General features: G+C 37.2%; 1 protein-coding gene across 2 annotated transcripts in view; it reads left to right on the top strand.

Annotated features, from left to right (window-relative positions):
- The window catches only part of stag1a (STAG1 cohesin complex component a), a 39156-nt gene that overhangs the window by 10446 nt on the left and 11045 nt on the right, over nt 1-17665 (top strand). For both annotated transcript variants that reach the window (XM_079262432.1, XM_079262433.1), the window contains exons 2-6: nt 16204-16402; nt 16514-16634; nt 16823-16978; nt 17172-17268; nt 17359-17435. In XM_079262432.1, the coding sequence (XP_079118558.1) occupies nt 16374-16402; nt 16514-16634; nt 16823-16978; nt 17172-17268; nt 17359-17435 (480 nt within the window). In that variant the 5' untranslated portion in view covers nt 16204-16373. The remainder of the gene's footprint in view (nt 1-16203; nt 16403-16513; nt 16635-16822; nt 16979-17171; nt 17269-17358; nt 17436-17665) is intronic.

A 17665-nucleotide genomic window follows, 5' to 3' on the forward strand; every position in this document is an offset into this window, starting at 1 on the left:
GTCGCTGTCTTCTACGCATGCGGGGCGCTTCTGGTGCGCATGAGGTTCATACAGGAGATCACATACAAGTTACATTTGATCGGAAATGTGAACGGACTTTAAAAAAAATTCGGATTTCACAAAAACATCCGATATGAGCAGCAAGCCCTGCAGTGTGAACATAGCCTTAGTAACCTGCTTTCTAAATCCATTTATAGTTAGAGCAAATGTCATCCCCATGCTAGTTTATTTATTTGATTGGTGTTTACCTATCTGCTTATGTATGTGCAGTGTCTATTCAGTTTGCTGCATGTAATTATACAGACACAACTAAACTTTGTAACAGTGAAAGACCCATAACTGCTTCTAATACAATACAAATACAACCTGGACTCGGTTCTCATGCAGTATGTTCATTCGTGATGGTGAAGCCAAGCAGTTGGCTTTATGCCCTGAACCCAACCAACTTAACAACTACAACTGTCAGAGACCTGCTACTAAAATAAAAGGGCTCAAACTCTAAAATTGGCATCCAACTCAGGCTGACACCAATGATAATTTTCAGTGATATCTTAATATGTAATATATAATATATATTATATTGTATATTGTATATAATATATTGCATACTTTCTTAATCAAATAAACTAAACAAAACAAATGTTTATTTATCTTCTTTCTAACTATCTTGAAAACTCATGATACATTTACTTTAGATGATGAAAATCTTATATTTTAACAAATAAAATGATGGATCATCAACATGGTTACAACATGTTTTATTACAATTAACTTTAATAGTTTTCTTCAAGTTGTTGCTTAATTAAATCTGTATGTCTCAATTGGTTTCTTGATCTTTTAAACCAGGGATCCTCAATCCTGGTCCTCAAGGACTGGTGTCCTGTAGGTTTTCCCAGTGTCCCTGCTGGAACACATCAGACTCAGACAAGCTTTGCATACGTCTGCTAAATACACGTTGATTTGAATCAGGTGTATTGCAGCTGGAACGCTTGGAAAACCTGCAGGGCATTGGTCCTTGAGGACCTGGATTGAGGATTCCTATTTTAAACCGTCAAATAACACCGGTACACAAAGGTGTTGTGTTTTCATTTTTGTTTTTATTTACATTTTAAATCATGTTCTGGTTGAGATTTTTATTTGATTGTTTTTATATCAACTTTCTAATTACTTTCAGCTGCAGTCTATAGTCTATATCTTAAGTCATTTTCCCTCTCAGCGCCTTGTACATTATTGCTGGATGGCAGTTTTGTTTGCCACCCTCCCCTTCTTTTTTTTCTCTCTTTGACATCTGTCTGCACACAAGCTTCTCCTGCTTTTCTGAGTTCTTCGACATTCTGCAGGATGATTAGGAAGTAATGATGGGTGTGAAGACTAATAGCCTTAATAGGGACTGTGTCTGACAGTCTGCGTGTGTGTTTGTATGTGTGTGTGTCATTGTCCTGCTCTCATCTGGCTATTTCCCCCCCCCCTCTTACCCTTTATTAGAAGTGAATGTGATCAAGACTGAAAATCTAGGCCAAGGTGCAAAAGACAGACAAGCAGAACAAATTGGTATGTTTTTCTTCGGCTCCTTCCCCAGCACCCACCTCTCCCTACTTTTTGCCTGCCCCCCCCCCCCCCCCCCCGACTTACACCTCCATCCATTTGCCCCCAAGCCCCCCTCCTTCACTCTTCACTCTTCACTCTCGGCTCCATTTTGAGTCCGCTGAAAGCAGGCAGCCATTGCACACTGATTAGGAGAAATATTTCCTCGCTCTGCTATGCTCTTCCATAGCCTTGATCTTTTTCTTTTTTCTTAAGTTCTATTTATTCTTTGTTCCCAGAGATAGTTCTGATGAAATTATAAAACAAAATGGTTTTCAATCGAGATCGTATCAGTCTGTGCAGTTCACACAGCATCTTTCCCCTACCCCTCCTCTCTGCCAAGATCAGGCGTCTTGTGTGCCAGAATATCAACATACAGTAGTTTGTGGCAACAACAGATGGGTGTGTTAATGTGCATCTCTGTGTGTGTCTGTGTGTGTACCATGGCTGTTTCTGACCATGCCTCTCTGTGTTGGACGGATCTCCCCTGTGACGTAATCATAATCTGGTTAAACCAGGCAGCCGCAGTCAGCCTCAAGGCTTTCTTACATTATAAGGCTGAGGATCATTGGTCTCAGCATGTATGGAGGGTGGCAGCATGATGAAATACAGTTGTTGTCTTGGTGTTCAGATTGTAGTTGTGGCCCAGCGGGATCAATTGTGGTTCAAGCATACAAGTCATACTCTGGTTAACCTTAATTATGGAGGGTTTTTTCAGGTGGTAGAGGAGAGCGCTACAACATTCCCATCATTTGTTTTGATTTCATTGTAAGCAGCAATGTGTTTGACTACTAGAATACAGACAAAATAATCAGTAGTTGGGAAACAGATTCTCATCTTAGCTGAGCAGTTCATCACACCAAATTCATTTTAAAAGGTAGCTATTATTCAGTAAACGCTTCCTTTCTATTTCCCCCGACAAAACAAAGCAGGTGTAGTCAACCAACCTTGTACCAAAGAAAATACTTTTCAGGTCTTTTTTTTTTCTTGGTTTAGCTTTGACGTTACTTTGTTTTTATTTTGATTTGTGCTTGCAAGTGTTAAGCCTGTTACATACTCCACGAGAAGCAAGAACTGAGTTCTTGTTCTCGAGGCTGCAAGAACAAGAAAAAACGTCTTGTTTGGCAGGTCCATACATACTCCACGAGAAGCAAGTCTGCAGCGGGGAGGGATCACTGCAGGGGGCAGATGTCTGCTTTATGTGCAATGAGCCCGGTTGTTACCTCCGCCGAGGAGGTTGTTTTCCCCGGCGTCTTTTTGCTTAAGATAACTTAAAAGGTTACGGAGGGATTTTATAAATATTTCAAGAGTTGTTGCAAATGTAAAAATGAAGAACTGATTAAATTCTGGTGGTGATCAAGATCACCGTTTGGATCCAGGAATGTTTTAAAAGGATTCTTAAACATTGTGCTTGGCGGAGGTTTCCGCTCTCTGCATGCTTTTCTAGTTTCATATTTAATGAGCAGCTTCGTCCGCGGCAGGGCGGGTTGTGCACGCGGCTGGGTCCGAGTGTTTTATTGCCACATGTAAAAATGTTCGTACTTTCTCACCACCTCGATAAGCTGTTTTATTAAAACAATCCGTTTTGCTGGCAACAGCAAACACACGGAAGCAGCAACTCCGCTTCATGCTTTCTCTTTGTTAACGACGCCCACCTCCAATGTCCGACCAATCACACGATACTTCTCGCAGTCCTTCAAGAAAAAAGTTTTGCCAGCCCGGTGTCAAGAACTGTCCTCAAACACGTCGGCGAGAACAAAGTGACGTAATTTTCTTCTCGGAGCCTCGAGAACAAGAAAAAAGTTCTCGCTTCTCGTGGAGTATGTAACAGGCTTGAGTTTTAATCCAGCTCATGCTGCCTTTCTTCAGATGATTTATTGGAAAAGAATACCAAATATACAAGCATATGAATATGTTGATGGGCAAGTATTTGAGATGTAATGCAATTTAGGTGCAACCCTATGATTTAAAAGAATTGCTCGAATATGATGTACACATTCAGTCTCACACTTCTTTTTTTTTTTTGGCAGTTATTTATGCAGCATATACAAATCTCATCTTGTCTGTTTCTGTTCCTTTTTCCACACACGTGGCAGTGTATTTCTTTGTCTTTTGTCCCCTCTGAGCTGAGATATCCGGCATCAGGTTTAATTATCTTTATCCCTTCAATAGAGTTCTTGTCTTCTTCTATGCCTTCTATGACTTTTTCACGTGTTTCATCACTTAGCTTTTTTTTTTTTTTTATCTTCATAGTTACAATGAAAGTTAAAGTGTTAAACTTAAAAGCACAAATTTGATTTTACTCTTCAACTCAGTCTTGATTCGAGTGATACGTTTCAATTCAACTATTCAAAATGTGTTTTTACTAAAATAAACCATTTCATGTGGTTGCCTGAAATTTTATCCCTATTAGTCTCTTGTTGCAGTCCAAGCTTTTGGTACTTCACTTTTCCATGAGGAATTACACTGGGAGTCTAATCAAATTGGAGCCTTTAGAAAAGTAATTGTGTGAAAAATGAGTGCAACAGTATTGATGCTCAGCTGTGGTGTGAATGAGCAAGAATAGAGTAAATCTGGAAATAACAATGCCTGATCCCCATAGTATTTAAAATTAAATGACTAGATGACAAGGCACTCGAAAGGTTTGAGCCTACCACCACACTCTTTAAATATTAACCAAAGATGCTTAAAGTTTTAAACTGTATTTGCTACTCAGTTTGACCCTCAAGCCAGCCTCACCCCACATCCCACCACCATGATGTATTTTACAGATCTGAGTTATGCCTCTTGAAATCAGATACCAGCATGTGGAAGATCACAACCCTATCTGATGGAGGCTGATGCATTTTTATCAGATAACATAGCTGGTGGAGAGCATGAATAGTAGAAGTGTTCTGGGATAAATGAAATATTTAAAGTTGACATGTTTTTACTAACAGTGATACTTAAGTTGTGCAGCCGCAGAATGTTCAAACTGGGATGCTTATATTCAGTGTACTGTTGATTATATGTTGGCACATCGACAGAGAGGCTCTGAAAACTGAAAAAATGTTAGATTTGTATGTTTTCCTCTGGCGGTTTGTAATTGTAGCTGCTATACTATTAAATGTGATCATAGAAGCTCATTAGCTGTTACTCAGCTCCTAAATCATTTCTCTATATGAAGTGTATCTTTTTTATATTTTACTTAACCACCTCTTTGTATTGCAGACTTAGTACATGACCTTGGATTCGTTGAAGTGTTGCTAGCCATGTTTTCAATTTTTAATAATTAATTTACATATAAATTTCTTCTGTTGACTATGAGGCCAGGCTATGATATACTGACCTCAGTGCTTTTCAGTTTCATAAATGAAATCCTTTTAAAGGCATTGGCTCATTATAATGAGAGTCTGATGAGGATAATTGCCACTAGTGAACCTGCTATTACATTCCATAAATCATCATCTCCATGATTAACTCTATTTACGCCGCAAGTCTGAAATATCACAGTGTGTCTGCAGAAACAGCAAAGCTAATTGGCAGCCTGTGCAGTGGTAGTTGTGAGGAAACTGGCTCTTCCAGCTCAGACCTACACATTAAGCTTCCTGACTTGATTGCAGATTGATTGTCTTGCTTTACCTGCAGCAGTGCACGTGAAAACACCAGAAGTCTGAAGTCTGGATTGAACCAGGTGGTCTTCCTGAAAAGTTTTCTTTGTACACATTTTAGTTTTAGAGTTCAAGCCTCTGGCATTTGTTGAAAACAGCTATGTTTTACAAAGAGATTTTATTTCTTTTTTATTATTATTTCATTTAATGCAGACATGCATGCAGTGAAGATAGAAGTCATTCTTTGTTCATTCAGGACTTTGATGTCCATCTAGAGGTTTCATTCTCATTTTGTGGCAACACGATGACCTTCATGTCACCAGATCCACCAAGGTTCAAGTTAATGTAATCTGTTTAAATCCACCCAGGGTTAAGGATTCCTCAAGCAGCCAGTGTTCACCCCTGGTATTGGTCTGATACTTGATGGGTATCAATCATAGAACAGCAGAGACACCTGGCTCTGCCTCTTTGTCCTTAAATCTTGATGCTGTCATAAAGTGATGTGTAGGACAGCAGGATGCAGGGGTTGCTTTATTGTTAGAAATAATAACAGAGTCTGACTTGGACCAAATATTCTTAAAAGACACTGAGTGGTAAAATGCCAGACAATGTTTAATTTGAGATTTGTTCTGGATTTGTTGAAATGGAAAACTACTTTGTCAAGGCAAGTGCTTTGAAGATCATGTCAATCTGTGCAAGCAAAATGTTTGATCAGTCATAAGAAGGGATCAGGTTGCATAATTATCATACATAGTTGTAAAAGGTTAATAAGCTTCAGCCTATTCTTGATGCAACCTTGGTCTTTGGAAATAAGTTGCTGTGCTGTAGAGAGACTGGAACACTTATCATGTGGTAGTCAGATGAAGCTTTGCCTTGCTTATGGCTGTAATAGAAAAGAGGAAGTAAAATCCTCTCCCTTTGAGCTCAGTTTTCTCCGGTGAGGATTTAGTGAGATAGTGGACAGACTTCTCTGAATTGACTTTTACTTGCAGAAGCTTTTCTTTTAAGGTCATTGATTTTTGTTTCCATAATGATTATTTTATTTTTACTCAGCCAAAATGGCTTATTCTTGTTGAGATTAATGTAATTTTCTCTTCATTTTCAACAGTTTGAATAATTGACACGTTGAGGGATTGCAGTTGTGATGTTTACAATGTATTACTGAATTTTTTTTATTTTTTTTTCTTGAGGCTATATGATTATTTAGCAGCTATGTTGAGCCAAATTTCTTCTAATTTCACAAAAAAAAAAATGTTATTTTTGCATTCATTAAAAAAAAATGTCTATGTGATAAACTCTTAAATAAATGGGTGAAAATCTCGTATTGTGAACTCTGTAGGCAACACAGCATTTTTCTAAAAGCATTTGTCTAAACCCACAACGAAAAGATGTCCCGCCAGTTGCCCAAGCCTCGTGAGCATGTGTGTGTGTATTCTGTTTATTTTCTATTTTGTCATCGGTATATTCTACTTCTTCAGAATAAATGTAATGGCTCAAAGCTGTTTTAGTGACTTGTTTTTCTGCATTTTAAGTAATTTTGAGTCCAGTTCTGGTAGCTTCCATAATGTAGAGTTTGAATTTCTTTCTGCTCTTACTGACAGCATATTTGGATGTTTTGGGTTCAACCTGCTGTCTTCAGAGGCACCACAAACAATGTTTAACATGCCAGTGAAGCCATTGCTTAGTGGACATGCCTGGTTTTGTTCTGCTCTCCAAATTTCATTCAGGATGTATTTAGTTCTTTTATATGTTTATTCTTTTTTTTTTTTAGGTGTGTTTATTTAATTTAAACACCATTTACTTATCCAACCAGTAACAGTTAATAATATGCTGTATTCTGCTTTAATTAAGCAATGCTGTCTCATTTCCTGTCATGTCATCTGAGAAAGCAGCCTCTGCCCCATCCTTCTAAATGTTGTTAGTGAGTTATCTATTCCTGTTTTTTCACAGTATCTTTCAAACACAGCACTATTACAGCTCTCAGTGGTGGAAACAGGGACTCGCCGCTCTACATCTCTTGAGATGATAGGCAATTATAGCAGATGCAGTGCAGGTTATGGCTGTCAGAAGAATCAGCCAGCAGGGACCCAACAGCGGGAAGTTGCGTGTGGTGTATTGTGTGTGTGTGTGTGTGTGTGTGTGTGTGTGTGTGTGTGTGTGTGTGTGTGTGTGTGTGTGTGTGTGTGTGTGTGTGTGTGTGTGTGTGTGTGTGTGTGTGTGTGTGTGACTGAGTTGGCTGAGTTTTTAGAAAGAAAAAAAAAACTTGCAGCTGCAGATTTTCCATTAAGTAAACTGGGCAGAATGCAACTGCAAGCTATAATCTCTACATTCTTCCAACCTGTTAAATCCTCTTTGTGGTAGTTAAAATCGTTTGACACTACTTATGGTAAAGAATACACAACTAGACCTGCTTTACAGTCTGAATACTTTTACATGTTTTTGTGGCTGGATTAAAAGAAAAGCACACATAAATAAAGTATAAATTAATAAAAAGTGCTTGAATTTTAAACAGATTTTACACAAATATGTAAAGCTATAAAAAATAATTCAGTGATGAATGATGAAAACATAACTGATGTGTTTTTCCTAGTTGTCTTAATCTTTTTTCAGTTGTGATTTGACAAATGCTTTTTTAATTAAATCATCTTTTCAGTATTTCCCATAGGTTTTCTGGCACCTGACATAGTTGATGCCATCGGGTCTCAGTATTATTTGTGCTTCTGGTGGTTTTTTTATGTTGCAGATTTCCTGTAAATCTTGTAAAAGCATGCAATGTTCAATCAGGAACACAGAGTTGAAAATAAGATGTAGAGGTGCTGCAAATATCAGTATGTCAGGCCTGTTTGACAGAGATAAGCTATGTGCATCCACACCTGTCATTTGCTCCCTCTAAGCAGTGATGCAGGGGCACAGAAGTGTGACTGACCATCCACTGCATGAGCTTTCCGTTGGTAAAAGTCTCTGTCTTAAACCAGCTGAATGATAAAAGATGCTGTTTTGAGACCATGTTTGTCTTTGTCATAGTTCAGCTGTACTTGCAGTTCAGAGCTATCATGATTTGTTTGGATGTGTAATGTAATCACTTTTATTTCATAATGAAACTAGTGTTGGTGCTTTTTGTGATCTTCAGCTATGAAAACAAAAAGTCCTTGACAACTTTGGTGAAAGGTATTATGTTATACTTCATTTCTAAGTTTCCAGTTTTGTATTTTGCTTTTCACTGTAAAAACATCCACCATCACAACCGATGTCTCTCTCAATATATTTTTGTCCCATAACAATCTGGGTTTTACCTTTATTACATGCATTGATGTTAGTCACTGTAATTTTATTTCCATTCTGTTATTAGTTTAGTAACATGAACTTAATGTGAGCTCAGAATGGTGATGTCAGTTTCTTAAGCCATCCAGCTATTTAATGAGCTCGGGTGGAATATAAAGCAAGCTTAACTCTTCTGTATCCAAGTGAACAAAGGTATGATATATATTAAATACATAGCTACAGTTTTGCCTTGTTTTAAATGTTGAATCCACATCTTTCTAATTCTTCTGGTTAAGCTGTATTTAGATCCTCCAGTCATCTGTGCCAGTTTTTGCCAATGGATGGCATTGCTAATGAAGCAAAACCTATTTTACTTTAACTAAAAGCAACAGTCATTGGGATTGGTATTATGAGAATTTCATCAGTACTAAAATGAACTTATAAGCCAATAAGCAATGGTCAGGCATGTGTGGAGCATTGGTAAATAATAGAGACCGTGCCAATTTCACTTGTAGAATTGGTAGCTTGTAAGTTACAGTTTGCACATTGAGCATGCTCAGTCTGCATTTGCCTACAGCTGTGACACAAGATTTCATTGTTTTCATATCTCCAAGACAAGCAAAACGTTAGCAACAATGTGGCCAAGTTGAAGAAACAAACTTTACAGTGGCTGCTATGTTTTCTTGCTTGTTTGTCTGTGTCTGTGCAGCGTTCTGTTTTACCTTGAAGTACACTCTACTGCCTCTGCTGCACTGATGCACTGTTAATGCAATTACCATTAAGGCTGCAACGATTTGTCGACAACGTTGACAATGAAAATTGATCAACTCAAAACTTCATTGTCGACGCGTCACGTTATAAACTCCCATAATGACTTTGCTAATAAAATGCTGCGCCAGGCAACGTAACACCGTTTACCAACCACAACTTTTCAGCCAGTATAAGAACTCTGCTTGGGGTGGTATTGTCATTTTTTGCAGCGTCTTTGTTTAAAAAATGAAGAACAAACTGATGATGGCGCAACCTATTTCCAAAGTTTGGGAATATTTCACGCTTAAAGTGTCAAACAGGTGAAATGTGTATTCTGCCACGCAGAGTTGGCATACCATGACAGCACGACAGTTATGCACGAGCATCTGAAACAAAAGCACCCCAGAGTCATGGTTTCCAGCATTCAGAAGGCCAAGTTAGCATTACCGAGTAGTGATGCGCTGTTGTTACCTCTGCCAAAGAGGTTATGGTTTTAGCAGCGTTTATCTGTTAGTTTGTGTTCGAGATGACTCAAAAAGTATGGATAGATTTTAATGAACTGTTAAGGAGTTGTTGAATATGTGAAAAGGAAGAAGTGATTTAATTTTGGTGGTGATCCGGATCACCGTTTGGATTCAGGATTTTTTAAAAGGATTCTGGCTCTTGTTTACCTTACAAAACAGGCTTTTTCATTATGTAAATAATCATTTCAATGTAATTCTACGAAAATTAAAATGTTAAAAAATATTTTATTTTGTTTTCCTTTTGAGGCAAATTCTGTATAGCTTGGATATGACACTATAGCTAAGTTTGAATGTTTCAAAATAAATTAGTAGTAAGCTGTTAAGGTTCAATTTAATGTGCAACTAGTTCAGGAGTCATTCTTTTAACTTACTAAAGGACTGACTGGGAATCAGGGTGTCATCCTTATGATGCAAATGAAGACAGTGGCGTAAAACATACTGGAGCCTGTAAAAAGAGCTGTGTAAACTGGAGGCACAGATGGTCGGCGTGACTGAAATAATCATGACTAAACGAAAAAATTATTTACATATTAGTCAACTATTAAAATAATTGTTAGATGCAACCCTAATTACCATAGAATTGCCATGGTCATGGGTCTGTGTGTGACTTTTACAAAAACTTTGAGTTCTGATTCATTTGATCCTGTTGAATAAGTGCAAAGTATAAAATGCAGACATTTCTAAAATTTTGTGTTATAGTTCTGTTGTTGTTGTTGTTTTTTTTTTTTTAAAAAATAACTATTGTTATTGTCATGACATCATGGCTCCAGTAGCTACTTTAGTTACTTAAGCTACTTTGCTGATGCAGTCTAGAAAGTTGCGCTTAGCTTGGGTTTTTATTTTATTGGTTCAGTCTGTGACATGCAACCACCATTTTTGCATTTTGTTAAATTACATTTGTTAGCATGAACCCATACTTTGGAGATTTTGGCCAGGTTTGACCTCAAATATTCTACAAATGATTATTAGATACCACCAATTGTTGCAGGTAAAATATAAAATATACAAATTACAAACTGGACCGTTCATCTTTGAGTTTATTGGTGCTATTGAAATACCCTGCTAAGCATTAGGTTAGCCCTGGTTTTTGATACCAATCCCTAATCAATGCTGATTTCTCAAAAGCTTATTTGAAAACAACTTTAACCAGTGCAGATTTCACGTTCTATTGACTCAATCTGTAACTTGGTCCCTTGCTGTTTTTGCTCTCCCCCCCTCACTGTGGTCCCTCCTGTCTCCACTCAGCCAATCAAATGTGCCATCACTGCTGGGCTTATGACCCACACTAGTTGCTATAGCAACGAAGGCCTGCCTCCCAGAGAACATGTCATGCATGTTAAGTGGCTCTCAGATGCTCACTCGTTGTCTCTGCCTTGTGCTCACTCTTAAGTAGACACACCAGTACACACACAATTGCGTACACACACAGAGGATAAAGTGACTCTGCAGATTATAAGTTAACATTTGGCTCTTCTCTGAAGCAGCAGTCATAACTCCTGTCAAACATGTTTCTGTTTTAGCATGAGTGGCCACAGATGTTAAATTTCTCATGTGCACTTGTGTGAAGAAGACTGCACAAAGATCCACTTGCCTTTGACTATCTGATGTGAGGCTTGTACTAAATCTATTATCACAGTCAAATGTTTTTGAGATTTCAGTTTTTGACGACTTCTGTATGGCACGTTTTCATCTGAACACATTTCAGTCAAGGTCAAATCTTAAACTCTAAAATAATTTTTAAATATGGCTTATTGTCATGCAGTAATCTTAATTTCTGTACTGGCAAATATGTTTTTCCAAAACTTTTGTGATTTATGGTCACTAGTAACACTAATTATATTTCTTAATTGTTCAGTGTTAGATTTCAAGGCATCCTTTTAATATAATCCCAAAAAATTCCTGTAATTTTAATTTTTTATTTTTTTTTTTTTATTTCTTTTGACTTGGTGGTTAAACTGAATGTTCCCATGATATTTTTAGAGATTTACATATAGTGCAAGAAATGTTTGATCAATTGTTGTTTTTTACAATTTATATTTTGCCTTGTGGTTTCTGTCTCACCTGCATGACTACACATTAGTTTACAGTGGTGACATTGCACTTTTTGGAGAATCCTAGACTGAGATTTTTTTCCATCAGTTTTGAATAATCTTGTTTGTCCAAACTTATCTGGAAATCCAACTGTTATAAAACCAGACAGGGATTTGGATGATTATGATTCATCAAAGTACAAAACATACCATGGCTGTGATTATTTGTGATAGTACAACATACTAAAGCATGGGTTTTGGAATATGAATAAAAAATCTTGTATTTATCCATAATGATATGCAGTTCCACTGACTTTTTGTCAGCATGGTTGTTTTTTTTGTTTGCTCTTTTTGACAAACATGAAAACAGAAGTATAGTGCGCTAACGTTGCTGTAACTACTGATAAACTACAGTGTGTAAGCTAGTTGGGCTATGATATGTTTTTGATCCCTATTTGATTCAGATTTTTTGGGTGCCAATTTGATTTAAATTGCAATTCTTGCTATTTTTCAATATTGCTGATTTTTGTTAAATGTGCAAAACATTTTTTGCTCGTTTTTCTTGATTTCAATTAGGAAAAAACACAGTAGCCATACCACCATTCTGCTGCAAAGAAGACTAATCAAAAGATCAATAAAAACAAGAAAAATTACAAAAAAATTTTAAGTTTTTTTTTTAAAACTATAAAATTGATTTTTTTTATTTTTTTTAATTATTCTAAAATCAATAAGCAAAGAATCCAGATATTTGATTTTTCAATTCGATTTCCCATCCCTATAATCTCATTTTTGCCAAAATACATATATCTTGCAAAATTATTGGCATTTTTAATGTTATAATCAACTTGTATTAATGTTATAAAACAAACAAAAAAAAAAACGTAATAGTCCGTTACTTGCATTGGAGTTCTTTGCATGGTTTAAAATCATTACTAGTATTTACAGTTGAAATATTACCATCATACTAGTTAAATTTAACTATTATAAATAATCTTGACTCTGAATTGGAAAGTAGAACATTTTTTTATTAAAGCATGCTAATCCTCTTCATTCTTTTTAATACTTCCATACCGATTACTTAACCACAATCTTTAAACTGTTATGGTCCAAAATAAGTTTGTAACTGAATTTCATTTTCGCCAGAGTAACTGTTTTGTCATTAAATAAAGTTGCTTTTTTCTCCTGATCCCACATTTGGTTGGACATTTCTTTGATGTTTCACTTTGTAACCATATTGGCTACTTTTTTGCCATCCGTTTAGTTCTGTTATGGTTAATTGACTATTTTCTCCAAGTAACTTGGCTGAACTTGCATAGTTGGAAGAACATCTCGATCCAAATCCAACTGATGGCTTTTTATTCAACTTAAAGATTGAAAAAACTGGCGGTAAGGTGGGAAGACTTTGGGCAACAGCTGATGAACACAGCATGCGATTGGAAGACAGACTTGATGCCAAAGCCGAATGACATTTTTCAGTATAGAAAAGTAACACAACTTGTCAATACTTCCCATTTACCTTAACACAGTTTATTTGCCCAAGGCAAATATTCCTGTTGGCCCCAGTTAGGGCTGTTTACCTTTTTTTGCCCTGTTGCTCAGAAATAGACATCACGCAATACTGTTCTAACAATTTTAATCACATTCATTGTTTTTTCTTGTTTGATTTCTTTTAAATATTGAGATTAAATTGATACTGAGCTTGTGTTCATATGTATCAACAGTACAAGGGAAATTACACTGAGAGAAGCAGAGTTGTGCAAAGTGAAAGCAGTTGGCAGCCTCTATCATGCCCTCCAAAAAACTGTATAGCAGTTCTGGAGACTCGCTACAAATTATTCATAGCCTCCTGTTGAAGCTGCTACAGTCTTATGTGTGTGTTTGTCCGGGTGTGAGAAAGCCAAGAGGGAGAGTGCTAAAGTCAAGAAAATAAGGAAAGCTTGTGTGCATTAAGGATTATTTAGTTGTTGGTTGATGAAAGGTCAGGCAGAGTCTCAGCTTATGCACACACTACAGCAACATATTAACACACACACATATATTTGTTTCCTGTTTATTCTTGTTTGGCTTGTCGTTTGAGAATAAAAATAACATTCGAATTTTTCAAATGCTATTAGGTTTTGTCTCTTGTAAGAAATATAATCTGATAATAAAAAGAAAAAAGCATGTTAGGGTAAGAAAACCCAGGTTTGGCCGCTGAAGTCTGTCAAGTGCGGGGGGGCGGCTTGTGGATGGTACTGTGATGATGTTATACAATAAATCCCGCTTCCTCTTTTTATATTCTCTTTATCATCAGAAGCTTCATGGATGTGGATGAATAAGACTTGTGATCACTTATTCATCTCTCAAATTAACATTTTGTTTTCAGCTCCAGCTGTCATTGTGCATTTTTTGAAGTGGGTTTCATCTGCAAATTGAAATCACTCACGATGATTAGAATACATTATATGACAGTTCACCATTACTATCGTCTTTGTTGAGTGCCCAGTCCGCAACAGATTTACTTCAATCATCTTCCCAGATCACAGATCATTTAGAGCTCAACATATACTTCCTCACACCTTTCTTTTCTAGAACACTAAACTGGAGAGAGCCAGTGAGGTGAGGGTGGCAGGGTGACACTAGTGTTATGTTTCCACCATTTAAGTATTGACCTTTTCCTAAATGTGTGCCAGAGTGTTAATTTCATAAGTTTCTTACATTTAAGCTGTTTGTTTATTAAGATTTAGTATCCCTGCATCCAGCTTTCTGTGTTGACATTAAACTGAGAAAAGTATGAGAAAAAGGGTTAATTTGGCTTTTAAGATGTCATAAGATTTCTGTCTTGTCCATAAAAGTACTAAAGTGCTGTAATAAGAACTCTTGGGATTTCTTCCTTCACTGTTTTCTGTATACAAGCGGCAGTGTCAGCAAAACCAGCGTCTGTTTGCTGGTTTCTGATAATGTTGCAGGGGTGTTCAAATCCATCAGAAGCTTGCGTACATGTGAGCGAGTCACTTTAAATCTCTTCTTTTAAGGTTAATCCTGAAAGTTTGAATATGGTTGTTTTCGATCTCATATCAAAACTAAGTAAACATTAAACAGGACTTCACACTTTTATTAATCTGACATACTTTTCAGCTAAAGCACAGCCAGTGTGTCTACTGTGTAAGTGTGTGTGTAGTTGAGCATGATGAAATGGGGGCCTCTTATGCACATGTTATTCCACACTACAAACACCGTTTGGAAGACAGTATTTAAATACACACTCTCTTAGCCTGCCCCCTACTGTTGCCCAGACCAACTTTCAAACACACATGCATGCACTTTCACACACACTGTGGGAAATTGGCCCCTAAAATCCTTTGTAGGTGAACAAAATGAAAAGGAAACTAAGATGGGCCTTAAATGAGCCAAAGCTGATTTTTGCCAGCCCTGTTTTCTTTCATTAAAACCCAATTAAGCAGTTTGGAGATGGGCTGAAGGCGAAGGACTTTGTGGAGCATACTGCCATCTTTGGCTTACTTTGGTACTACTTGACTTCTTCCTTGACTCATTAGCTTGTAATGAGGGGTAACAAATAAGATTATGATTAACACAGCTGCAAGTTTTGTGAATGAGAATATTTGGATTGTTAGATATAACTGCAAAAAAAGTTTTTTGGGGTTTTTTTTGGGTTGTAACTATCTGCGATTTAATGACAAGTGTTTCCTTTATTGCTCTTGTTTCCACAAAGCCAAGATGTATAGGCAGTGTTATGCAAGTTTTACTCAACATTTAGTATAGGAAGCATAAATAACTATCATGGAATGTAGTTTTTCTTTCTTTTTTTTCTTCAAAGAATTCCTCATGGTTTGTTTGACTTGTCCAGTTGTGTACAAACCCCCCCACCTGACTCACAATATGTGGCTATTGTAGTTCTCAAATGGGCCAGTTGGTGTCCTCCTTGCACCGTTTTCGCCTCTGCAGACTATTTTACCAAAATGAAAGATTGAATTGTCTATGTCTGCATCCAGTGACATTTACAATAGTGACACTCTGGATGCTGAGCCTTCAATTGTAATTCCAGCTTCCATGTGTATATGAAAGCTTGAATTAAGCAAAAAAGTAGTTTGCTGCAGATTTATTTCTAAATCAGTTTTAATCATGAACCGTGTCATTTCCCTTCAGGGTTCTATTCTATTCTATTCTATTCTATTCTACAGTCATTTAGCAGATGCTTTTATCCAAAGCGACATACACACTCATATCCCAATAGACACATCTGGGGGCACCTTGGGGTTTTAGTGTCTTGTCCAAGAACACTTTGGCACATAGTCGGGGGAAGCCTGGAATCGATCTCCCAACTTTCCAGTTGGAAGAAGACGACTCTTCCTGCTGAGAAACAGCTGTCTTTTCTGTACTTGGCATAATACTACATGACTCTGTGTGTTAACTGGTTAAAGGTTACAAAATGTCATTTTTCTTCCTTCCTTCTTATTTTACCAGGAGCTGAAGAGAGTTAAGTCCTGGCAAGTTGACTAAAGTCCATCCCGGGGCCTGTCGTCCCTGCCCTACCAGACCTTCATCCTGTACCCGCATCATCTCACCTAAATCAGACTCGCTTCTGAAAACATAACATAGAGTTGCACAGGTCAACAACTCCCCTGCTGACCAAGATGATCACCTCTGAGCTTCCTGTTCTACAGTAAGTGACATGCACAAGATGCTCAATGTTTTTTTAAAGAGGTTTTGTTCATTTAGTTGAACTTTGATAAAAGCCTTTAATATTGATGAATTGTGTGTTTTACTCTTTCAGGGACTCCTCCAATGAGTCTGGGGCAACAGATGCAGTTGGCTTAAGTATGAACATGACTGAAATGGATGATCCAGAAATGAAAGGGAAAAAAAAGAGAGGGAGGCCTGGAAAACAACCAGTGGTATGAGTCTTTTTGATTGTCATGAGACATTGTTGAGAAAAAGCAGCTTAACAACAACACTTTGTTCTTGTATATTTTTCAATTAAGATATTTTTTTTTTATAATCCCCTTCTGTATGTCTGCTTTTGTTAATCAGTGTGTATGTATTTTGTTTTTTGCTTAATGATTAATGTTTTGTCCTGCTACAGACATCCAATAAGAAGCCACGGAAGTCTCCAATAGACAAGACAATGGGCATGAGCCGAGGGCGAGGGAAAGCAAACGGTGTGGCGCAACATAATGGAGATGGGGGAGACCCCGTCACTCTGTTTGAAGTGGTCAAACTGGGCAAGAGTGCTATGCAGGTCAGATATTTTCATCAATGAGTTTAGTTAAAAGAAAAATGTTGCTTTCACATTTAACCATATTTTAAATGGTTGTAGATGATGAATTCCAACTTTTCTAAGCTTCTTTGCTTGTGTGAGGATACAGCCAATATTGAAAATAAAGGAATGAGATGAGAACAGTTTTTACTGTTGTGATAATGTGTGTTAACAGTCGGTGGTGGACGATTGGATCGAGTCGTACAAACAAGACAGAGACTTGGCACTGCTGGACCTCATCAACTTTTTTATTCAATGCTCAGGTTGCAAAGGTGAGACAATACAGCCTCTTCTTTTTATTCTCGTTGTTCAGTGCATGTCTTAACTAACTAAAACTGCAAATCTGAATGTTCTGTAACCAGGCACTGTGAGGATTGAGATGTTCAGGAACATGCAGAATGCAGAGATCATCCGTAAGATGACAGAGGAGTTTGATGAGGTAAATGTGTCTGAAAACAGACATCCTTCACACAGGCACAGTGTTTTCTGTTGTAGAGCTCTGATTATAGCAAGAATAATCTTGTAACATCTCACCATTTTGAACTAAATTTATGTTAGAATATGTAATATGCGGTACAGAGAATGACAAACAGAAGTGGCCGAATAGATAAAAGGAGTTTTGATTTCCTTCATTTGTTACAAATGAGCTCTTAACCCAAAAACGAAGTT

This window comes from Telmatherina bonti (genome assembly GCF_933228915.1).
Source record: "Telmatherina bonti genome assembly, chromosome: 22".
Classification (NCBI taxonomy): Eukaryota; Metazoa; Chordata; class Actinopteri; order Atheriniformes; family Telmatherinidae; genus Telmatherina; species Telmatherina bonti.